Source organism: Pleurodeles waltl, chromosome 2_1, assembly GCF_031143425.1.
Source record: "Pleurodeles waltl isolate 20211129_DDA chromosome 2_1, aPleWal1.hap1.20221129, whole genome shotgun sequence".
In the NCBI taxonomy this organism is placed as follows: domain Eukaryota; kingdom Metazoa; phylum Chordata; class Amphibia; order Caudata; family Salamandridae; genus Pleurodeles; species Pleurodeles waltl.
Window position 1 is genome coordinate 31,502,766 of NC_090438.1, and position 8,961 is coordinate 31,511,726.

The following is an 8,961-nucleotide window of genomic DNA, read 5'->3' on the forward strand; positions in this document are numbered from 1 at the left end:
GACTCACCTGAGCCCTGTTACCTGTAGGCTGCACCACGGCCAGCGGCATTGCTCACGCTCACCTGAAGCCTGTTACCTGTAGGCCGCACCAGAACCCACAGCACTGCTTACACTCACCTGAAGCCTGTTACCTGTAGGCTGCACCAGGGCCCACTGCACTGCTCACACTCACCTGCGCCCTGTTACCTGTAGGCTGCACCACGGCCCACCGCAGTGCTCACACTCACCTGAGGCTTGTTACCCGTAGGCTCCATCAGGGCCCATGGCACTGCTTATACTCACCTGAGGCCTATTACCTGTAGACTGCACCAAAGCCCACAGCACTGCTCACACTCACCTGAGTGTTGTTACCTGTAGGCTGCACCAGGGCCTACGGCACTGCCTACACTCACCTGAGGCCGGTTACCTGTAGGCTGCACCAAGGCCAATGGAACTGCTCAGACTCACCCGGGGCCAGTTACCTGTAGACTGCACGAGGGCCCACGGCACTGCTCACACTCCCCTGAGGCCTGCTCCCTATAGGCTGCACCAGTGCCCTTGGCACTGCTCATGCTCACCTGAGGCCTGTTACCTGTAGGCTGCACCAGGGGCAATGGAACTCCTCACACTCACATGAGGCCTGTTACCTGTAGGCTGCACCACAGCCCACCTCACTGCTCACACTCACCTGAGCTGTGTTATCTGTAGGCTAGAACAGGGCCAATGGAACTGCTCACACTCACCTGAGGTCTGTTACCTGTAGGCTGCACTAGAGCCTGTGGTACTGCTCACACCTACCTGAGCCCTGTTACCTGTAGTCTGCACCAGGGCCCACGGGACTGCTCATACTCACCTGAGATGTTACCTGTAGGCTGCACCAGGGCCCGTGGCACTGCTCACACTCAACTGAGGCCGGTTACCTGTAGGCTGCACCAGGGTCCGCGGCACTGCCCACACTCACCTGAGGCTTGTTACCTGTAGGCTGCACAAGGCCCCGTGGCACTGCTCACTGCTCACACTCACCTGAGGCCTGTTAGCTGTAGGCTATACCAGTGCCCATGGCACTGCTCACACTCACCTGAGGCCTGTTACCTGTAGGCTGCACCAGGGGCCGCGGCACTGCTCACACTCACCTGAGGTCTGTTACCTCTAGGCTGCACCAGGGCCCACAGCACTGCTCACACTCCCCTGAGGCTTCTTACCTGTAGGCCGCACCAGGGCCCACCTCACTGCTCTCACTCAGCTGAGGCATGTTACCTGTAGGCTGCACCAGGGGCAATGGAACTCCTCACACTCACATGAGGACTGTAACCTGTAGGCTGCACCACGGCCCACCTCACTGCTCACCTGAGCCCTGTTATCTGTAGGCTACAACAGGGCCAATGGAACTGCTCACCCTCACCTGAGACCTGTTACATGTAGGCTGCACCAGGGCCCACGGCACTGCTCACCCTCACCTGAGACCTGTTACCTGTAGGCTGCACCAGGGCCCACGGCACTGCTCACACTCCCCTGAGGCTTCTTACCTGTAGGCTTCACCAGGGCCCACCTCATTTCTCTCTCTCACCTGAGGCCTGTTACCTGTAGTCTGCACCAGGGACAATGGAACTCCTCACACTCACCTGAGACCTGTTACCTGTAGGCTGCACCAGGGCCCGTAGCACTGCTCACACTAACCTGAAGCCTGTTACTTCTAGGATGCACCAATGTCCCTAGCACTGCTCACACTCCCCTGAGCACTCTCCCTGTAGGCTGCACAAGGGCCCACCTCACTGTTCACACTCACCTGAGGCCTGTTACCTGTAGGCTGCACCACGGCTCGCAGCACTTCTCACACTCACCTGAGGCCTGTTACCTGTAGGCTGCACCAGGGCCCACGGCGCTGCTCAAACTCACCCGAGCCCTGCTACCTGTAGGATGCTCCAGGGCCCATGGCACTGCTCACGCTCACCTGAGCCCTGCTACCTGTATGCTGCACCAGGCCCCCGGGACTGCTCATGCTCACCTGAGGCCTGGTCCCTGTAGGCTGCACCAGGGCACCCAGCACTGGTCATGCTCACCTGAGGCCTGTTACCTGTAGGATGCATCACGGTCCGCGGTACTGCTCATGCTCAGGTGTGAGGCCTTTTACTTGTTGGCTGCCCCAGGGACCTGCGGCACTGCTGACGCTCACCGGAGGCCTGTTACTTGTAGGCTGCACCAAGGCCCGCAGCACTTCTCACACTCACTTGAGGCCTGTTACCTGTAGGCTGCACCAGCGCCCACGGCACTGTTCATGCTCACCTGAGGCCTGATACTTGTAGGCTGCACCAGGACCCGCAGCACTACTCACACTCACCTGTTGCCTGCTGACTGCAGGCGGCTCCAGGGCGTGCAGCACTGCTCACACTCACCTGAGGCTGTTACTTGAAAGCTGCACCAGGGCCCACGGCACAGTTCACGCTCCCCACCTCTCTGCTCATACTCACCTGAGACCTGTAGGCTGCACCAGGGCCCGCAGCGCTGCTCAAACTCACCTGAGCCCTGCTACCTGTATGCTGCACCGGTGCCCATGACGCTGCTCACGCTCATCTGAGCCCTGCTACCTGTAGGCTGCACGAGGGCACGCAGCACTGCTCAAACTCACCTGAGGCCTGTTACTTGTAGGCTGCATCAGGGCCCGTGGCACAGCTCACACTCCCCTGAGCCCTGTTACCTGTAGGCTGCACCAGGGCCCATGGCACTGCTCACTCTCACCTGAGGCCTCTTGCCTGTAGGCTGCACCAGGGGCTGCAGCACTGCTCACGCTCACCTGAACCCTGTTACCTGTGGGCTGTGCCAGGGCTCTCTGCACTGCTCATACTCACCTGAGCCCTGCAGGCTGCTCCAGGGCCCATTGCACTGCTCATACTCACCTGAGCCCTGCTACCTGTAGGCTGCACCAGCGTCCCCGGCACTGCTCACACTCACCTTAGCCCTGCAAGCTGCACCAGGGCCCGCAGCACTGCTCATTCTCCCCCGAGCCCTGCTACCTGTAGGCTGCACCAGGGCACGCAGCACTGCTCAAACTCACCTGAGGCCTGTTACTTGTAGGCTGCATCAGGGCCCGCGGCACAGCTCACAATCCCCTGAGCCCTGTTACCTGTAGGCTGCACCAGCCCCCCGGGACTGCTCATGCTCACCTGAGGCCTGGTCCCTGTAGGCTGCACCAGGGCACCCGGCACTGGTCATGCTCACCTGACTCCTGTTCCCTGTAGGCTGCACCAGGGCCTGTGGCACTGCTCATGCTCATGTGAGGCCTTTTACTTGTAGGCTGCACCGCGGACCGCGGTACTGCTCACGCTCACCTGAGGCCTGTTTCTTGTAGGCTGCACCAAGGCCCGCAGCACTTCTCACACTCACTTGAGGCCTGTTACCTGTAGGCTGCAACAGGGCCCGCAGCACTGCTCACACTCACCTGAGCCCTGCTACCTGTAGGCTGCACCAGGGCCCACTGCACAGCTCACGCTCACCTGAGCCCTGTTAACCTGTAGACTACACCAGGGCCCGCGGCACTGCTCATACTCACCTGAGGCCTCTTACCTGTAGGCTGCACCAGGGGCCGCAGCACTGCTCACGCTCACCTGAACCCTGTTACCTGTGGGCTGTGCCAGGGCCCTCTGCACTGCTCATACTCACCTGAGCCCTGCTACCTGTAGGCTGCACCAGCGTCCCCGGCACTGCTCACACTCACCTTAGCCCTGCAAGCTGCACCAGGGCCCGCATCACTGCTCATTCTCCCCCGAGCCCTGCTACCTGTAGGCTGCACCAGGGCCTGTGGCGCTGCTCACACTCACCTGAGCCCTGTTACCTGTAGGCTGCACAACGGCCCATGGCACTGCTCACACTCACCTGTGGCTTGTTACCTGTAGGCTCCACCAGGGCCCATGGCACTGCTTATACTCGCCTGAGGCCTCTTACCTGTAGGCTGCACCAAAGCCCACGGCACTGCTCAAACACACCTGAGGCTTGGTACCTGTAGGCTGCACCAAGGCCCGCTGCACTGCTCATGCTCACCTGAGCCCTGCTACCTGTAGGCTGCACCAGAGCCCACGGCACAGCTCACACTCACCTGGGCCCTGCAAGCTGCACCAGGGCCCGCGGCACTGCTCACACTCCCCCGAGCCCTGCTACCTGTAGGCTGCGCCAGGGGCCTGCGGCACTGCTCACACTCTCCTGAAGCCTGCGACCTGTAGGCTGCACCAGGGCCCACGTCACTGCTCACACTAACGTGAGTCCTGCTACCTGTAGGGTGCACCAGGGCCCGCAGCACTGCTCACACTCTCCTGAAGCCTGCGACCTGTAGGCTGCACCAGGGCCCACGTCACTGCTCACACTAACGTGAGTCCTGCTACCTGTAGGGTGCACCAGGGCCCATGGCACTGCTCACACTCACCTGAGGCTTGTTACCTGTAGGCTGCACCAGTGCCCGCGGCACTGCTCACGCTCCCCTGAGGCCTGTTACCTGTAGGCTGCACCAGTGCCCACCTCACTGCTCACCCTCACCTGAGGCCTGTTATCTGTAGGCTGCAGCAGGGCCCACCTCACTGCTCACCCTCACCTGAGGCCTGTTACCTGTAGGCTGCACCAGTGCCCACGGCCTTGCTCACACTCACCTGAGGCCTGTTACCTGTAGGCTGCAGCAGGGCCCACAGCACTGCCCACACTCACCTGAGACCTGTTACCTGTATGCTGCACCAGGGCCCGTGGCACTGCTCACACCCACCTGAGGCCTGTTACCTGAAGGCTGCACCAGGACCTGTGGCACTGCTCATGCTCAACTGAGGTCTGTTACCTGTAGGCTGCAACAGGGCCCGCAGCACTGCTCACATTCACCTTAGACCTCTTACCTGTAGGCTGCACCAGGGCCCACGGCACTGCTCACACACACCTGAGGCCTGTTACCTGTAAGCTACACCAGGGCCAATGGAACTGCTCACACTCACCTGAGGCCTGTTACCTGCAGGCTGCACCAGGGCCCACAGCACTGCTCACACTCACCTGAGGCCTGTTAACCTGTAGGCTGCACCAGAGCCTGTGGCACTGCTCACACTCACCTGAGGCCTGTTACCTGTAGGCTGCACCAGGGCCCGTGGCACTGCTCACACTCACCTGAGGCCTGTTACCTGTAGGACGCACCAGGGCCCACCTCACTGCTCTCACTCACCTGAGGCATGTTATCCGTAGGCTGTACCCGGCCCGCGGTGCTTCTCACACTCACCTGAGGCCTGTTAGCTGTAGGCTGCACCCGGGCCCGCGGCACTGCTCACACTCACCTGAGCCCTGTTACCTGTAAGCTGCACCAGGGCCCATGGAACTGCTCACACTCACCTGAGACCTGTTACTTGTAGACTGCACCAGGGCCCATGGAACTGCACCTGAGCCCTGCTACCTGTAGGCTGCACCAGGGCACGCAGCACTGCTCAAACTCACCTGAGGCCTGTTACTTGTAGGCTGCATCAGGGCCCGCGGCACAGCTCACACTCCCCTGAGCCCTGTTACCTGTGGGCTGCACCAGCCCCCGGGACTGCTCATGCTCACCTGAGGCCTGGTCCCTGTAGCCTGCACCAGGGCACCCGGCACTGGTCATGCTCACCTGACTCCTGTTCCCTGTAGGCTGCATCAGGGCCCGTGGCACTGCTCATGCTCATATGAGGCCTTTTACTTGTAGGCTGCACCGCGGACCGCGGTACTGCTCACGCTCACCTGAGGCCTGTTACCTGTAGGATGCACCACGGTCAGGGTACTGCTCACACTCCCCCGAGCCCTGCTACCTGTAGGCTGCGCCAGGGGCCTGCGGCACTGCTCACACTCTCCTGAAGCCTGCGACCTGTAGGCTGCACCAGGGCCCACGTCACTGCTCACACTAACGTGAGTCCTGCTACCTGTAGGGTGCACCAGGGCCCACAGTACTGCTCACACTCACCTGAGCCCTATTACCTGTAGGCTGCACAACGGCCCATGGCACTGCTCACACTCACCTGTGGCTTGTTACCTGTAGGCTCCACCAGGGCCCATGGCACTGCTTATACTCACCTGAGGCCTCTTACCTGTAGGCTGCACCAAAGCCCACGGCACTGCTCAAACTCACCTCAGGCTTGTTACCTGTAGGCTGCACCAGGGCCCATAGCACTGCCAACACTCAGCTGAGGCCTGTTACCTGTAGGCTGCACCAGGGCCCGCGGCACTGCTCATGCTCACCTGAGGCCTGTTACCTGTAGGCTGCACCAGGGCCCGCGGCACTGCTCATGCTCACCTTAGGCCTGTTACCTGTAGGCTGAACCAGGGCCCGCGGCACTGCTCATGCTCACCTGAAGCCTGTTACCTGTAGGCTGCACCAGTGCCAATGGAACTCCTCACACTCATCTGAGGCCTGTTACCTGTAGGCTGCACCGGGGCCCACCTCACTGCTCACGCTCACCTGAGCCCTGTTACCTGCAGGCTGCGCCAGGGCCCACTGCAACGCTCACACTCACCTGAGCCCTGCTACCTGTAGGCTGCACCAGTGTCCTTGGCACTGCTCACACTCACCTGAGCCCTGCAAGCTGCACCTGGGCCCGTGGCACTGCTCATATTCCCCTGAGGCCTGCTACCTGTAGGCTGCACCAGGGCCTGCGGCACTGCTCACACTCACTTGAGCCCCGTTACCTGTAGGCTGCGCTAGGGCCCGCACCACTGCTCATGCTCACCTGAGGTCTGTTTCATGTAGGCTGCACCAGGGCCCGCGGCACTGCTTATGCTCACCTGTGTCCTGTTCCATCTAGGCTGCAGCAGGGCCCATGGCACTGCTCACCTGAGGCTTGTTGCCTGTAGGCTTCACCAGGGCCTGTGGCACTGCTCATGCTCAGCTGAGCCCTGTTACCTGTAGGCTGCACCACAGCCCGCGGCACTGCTCGCACTCACCTCAGGCCTGTTACTTGTAGGCTGCACCAGGGCCCACGGCACTGTTCACGGTTACCTGACGCCTCTTACCTGTAGGCTGTATAAAAGATTCTTTGATTTTCCCTCTCATCAGGACAATCTGAACATCGAGGAGGCTGCGAGTTGCTTGATAAAGAACATGATCGCCAACGAGGAGGGCACGGATTCCAAGAGGGACCCCAACGTCGTCCTCCCCACCCTGAAAAACAAGACCCTCAAAAACAGCAACTGCTCCAACTGTGCCAAGTTCTGACCCATGATGCGATGTCCTCTGGCCTCCAATCTGTGATCTCTGGACTTGTGGCCTCTGAGCCTTAGACCGACAGTTATGTAACCTTTTACCTCCTACCTGTGATCTGTATCCTTGTGACCTCTGGACTCCTTAAGTTAAAGAGGCCTACAAAGTATGAAATAATTTAAGTATTTTATATGTTACTGTCAGGCAGCACAGTACCCTGTCTGCTCTCAGCAGAGAGAGGTGGGTGAGGGCAGGTTGGGCGGTCAAGCCATAGCTAATTTTATATATGTAGTCTTGTAAAAAAAAAAAAGTGTGTGTGTGTGTAAAAAGTGAGAGTAATGTCTATAGTCCTACTTTTATGTCTGACCTGTCCCAGTTTTTGCTCCTCAAAATTGGGTCACCATAATGCAAGAGCAAGTGTCCCCAGCCACACAATGCCTGGAGAGCATGCAAGAGTTACGGTCACCACCCGGCCAATGCCTGGAGGGCATGTAAGAGCTAGTGTTCCCAGCCAGCCAATGCCTGGAGAGCATACAAGAGGCAGTGTCCCCAGCCAGCCAATGCTTAGAGGGCATGCAAGAGCTAGTGTTCCCAGCCAGCCAACGCCTGGAGAGCATACAAGAGCCAGTGTCCCCAGCCAGCCAATGCCTACACAGCATGCAAGAGTCAGTGTCCCCACCCAGCCAATGCCTGGAGAGCATGCAAGACTCAGTGTCATCACACAGCCAATCACTGGAGAGCATGCAAGAGCTAGTGTTCCCAGCCAGCCAATGTCTGAAGAGCATGCAAGAGCCCGTGTCCCCTGCCAGCCAATGAGCCAATGCCTAGAGAGCATGTGTTCCCAGCCAGCCAATGCCTGGAGCTGTTGCTGGTTGTGCCTGTCTTCATGGTTTGTTTGTCATTTTTAAACTGTTTGAGAAAAACATATCTTGTGCAAAATGTACACATATAAATACAATGGGGGTGATTCTAAGCTTGGCGGGCGGCGGGAGCCCCCCGCCAAGCGGGAACCGCCAGAAGACCGTACCGCGGTCAAAAGACCGCGGCGGTCATTCTAGGGTTTCCCACTGGGCCGGCGGGCGACCGCCAAAAGGCCGCCCGCCAGCCCAGTGGGAAACACCCTTCCCACGAGGAAGCCGGCTCAGAATGGAGCCGGCGGAGTGGGAAGGTGCGACGGGTGCAGTTGCACCCGTTGCGAATTTCAGTGTCTGCAAAGCAGACACTGAAATTCTTTGTGGGGCCCTCTTATGGGGGCCCCTGCAGTGCCCATGCCATAGGCATGGGCACTGCAGGGGCCCCCAGGGGCCCCACGACACCCCATACCGCCATCCTGTTCCTGGCGGGCGAACCGCCAGGAACAGGATGGCGGTATGGGGTGTCAGAATCCCCATGGCGGATTCCCATGGGCAGCGGAAAGTCGGCGGTACACCGCCGGCTTTCCGCTTCTGGCCGCGGCTGTACCGCCGCGGTCAGAATGCCCGGCGGAGCACCGCCAGCCTGTTGGCGGTGCTACCGCCGACCCCGGCCCTGGCGGTAATTACCGCCAGGGTCAGAATGACCCCCAATATGTAGTATGGATTTCTTTGTAATGAAGGGTTGTAATTTAACTAATGACTGAGCCCATGGAAGGAAGCATTCTTTGGGAGTGTGTATGTGTGTTGGTGTTGCAGTTTAGCCCTCTGCATTTAACTATCTATATACTGATTTGCACATTTCTTACCTTATTATATTACCAAATGTAAAGTATTTACAGATAGAAATAAAATTGTTTATTATACTATATGACACAGTTCAGTTTCATTGGT

General features: G+C 59.3%; 1 protein-coding gene across 1 annotated transcript in view; it reads left to right on the top strand.

Annotated features, from left to right (window-relative positions):
- The window catches only part of LOC138260590 (ras-related protein Rab-38-like), a 73,716-nt gene extending 65,496 nt beyond the window's left edge, over positions 1 to 8,220 (top strand). Inside the window, exon 4 of the mRNA XM_069209174.1 lies at positions 7,013 to 8,220. Coding sequence (XP_069065275.1) covers positions 7,013 to 7,171 — 159 coding nt within the window. The 3' untranslated portion in view covers positions 7,172 to 8,220. The remainder of the gene's footprint in view (positions 1 to 7,012) is intronic.
- The last annotated feature ends 741 nt before the right edge of the window (positions 8,221 to 8,961 follow it).